The sequence below is a fragment of the Vollenhovia emeryi genome, unplaced genomic scaffold (assembly GCF_000949405.1).
Source record: "Vollenhovia emeryi isolate VEMERY1.0 unplaced genomic scaffold, V.emery_V1.0 DF939531.1, whole genome shotgun sequence".
Taxonomy (NCBI): Eukaryota; Metazoa; Arthropoda; class Insecta; order Hymenoptera; family Formicidae; genus Vollenhovia; species Vollenhovia emeryi.
The window spans coordinates 8,198-9,699 of NW_011966835.1; the positions used below are offsets into that span (position 1 = coordinate 8,198).

Sequence of the window (1,502 nt, forward strand, 5' to 3'; positions counted from 1 at the left end):
AAGCAGATGCCCTGTCTCGCCTAATAGAGAAATTCCGTCAAGACAACCTCGAAGAACTCCAAGTCGCCAGCATCCGCCTCATAGAAGACGAAGTTCTACAAATCAGAAATCTATCCATCGACAGATTCGGCGAAGACCTCCGCTTTAAGTTAAAGACGGCTACGGGCGCGGACCCAGACCTCGCGACAATCATAGAAGCCATCCGGGAAAATAAAGTTCCGGCATCAAACTCACCGACGGTAGAACATTACAAGAAGCGTTGGGACTGTCTGTCAATCGTTGACAACACTTTATTGCTAGGAGACAGGGTAGTCATACCTCAAAGTATGCAGTCCAGCATCCTGTCATCCCTCCATAAGGGTCACCCAGGGATCAGACGAATGAAGCAGCTAGCGCGCGAGTACGTATACTGGCCAAAACTCTCCGAAGATATCGAACGCCTCGTGAAACGATGCGACCCTTGTTCACTGACAAGGAAACTACCAATCAAGGTCCCTATCAGCCCGTGGCCAATCCCTTCTAAACCTCTCGAACGCCTACATGTGGACTACGCGGGACCAATCGACGGCCAATACATACTTGTTTTCGTTGACGCATACTCAAAGTTCATCGACGTAGCAATCACGCCCACCATATCGGCTATCCGCACGGTCGAACTATGCCGAGAGACCTTTTCCAGGTACGGGCCCCCCGAAGTTCTAATTAGTGACCACGGAACACAATTTACTGCAGACATCTTCGCGAAATTTTGTAGAGAAATGCAAATTACACATATCTTATCCGCTGTAAACCACCCCCAGTCTAATGGCCAGGCGGAGAGAATGGTCGACTCAATCAAAAGAGCCATCGCCAAGGACACAGCCAACTGGAAGAAAGAACTCCAAGACTTCCTGTACAGTTACAGATACACCCCGTGTTCCGCAGCCCCGGAGGGAAAGTCACCGGCGGAACTATTTTTCGGGAGAAGAATTATCTCACCTTTCTCTAAATTCCTCCCTAAACTTCCAGACCAAACCGTTCCTCCGACCGACCTCATTCTAGGGCAGCGCAAGATGCAGAAGCAGTTTGATCAGCACCACGGAACCCGCCCAAGAACTCTTAAACCTGGAGACCGAGTCGTCGTCGCACTAAAAGATAGACGCGAACAAGGATACATCGTAAACGTTCTATCAAATTCACGCTATCGAGTACACCTAGATAATGGCAAGTCGGTCGAGCGTCACATCAACCACATTTGGGAGGGAGGCGACACCCCGAGAGCTCCAAACTCCCCGGTCTCGGACGATTGGATCTTCCACGAGCCTAACCGGGATCGGGACCCGCCAGAACCTCAGTTCAGCCCTCCGGCCCCCCCACAAGAAGACCACGAACCCGAATTGGAAACAGCTCCGGACATAACGCCAGTCAGGCCCATCCGTCGGAGAGTCCAGCCACGAAGACTTGTCTTGGATCCCAAAGCCAAATCATACACCCAGGTTTAGTCTTATAAGAGGGGAGATGTT

At 51.0% G+C, this 1,502-nt stretch overlaps 1 protein-coding gene across 1 annotated transcript in view; it reads left to right on the forward strand.

Annotated features, from left to right (window-relative positions):
* LOC105557287 (uncharacterized protein K02A2.6-like) overlaps positions 1-1,493 on the forward strand; it is a 4,324-nt gene extending 2,831 nt beyond the window's left edge. Inside the window, exon 2 of the mRNA XM_012004485.1 lies at positions 1-1,493. Coding sequence (XP_011859875.1) covers positions 1-1,481 — 1,481 coding nt within the window. The 3' untranslated portion in view covers positions 1,482-1,493.
* Positions 1,494-1,502: the final 9 nt, after the last annotated feature.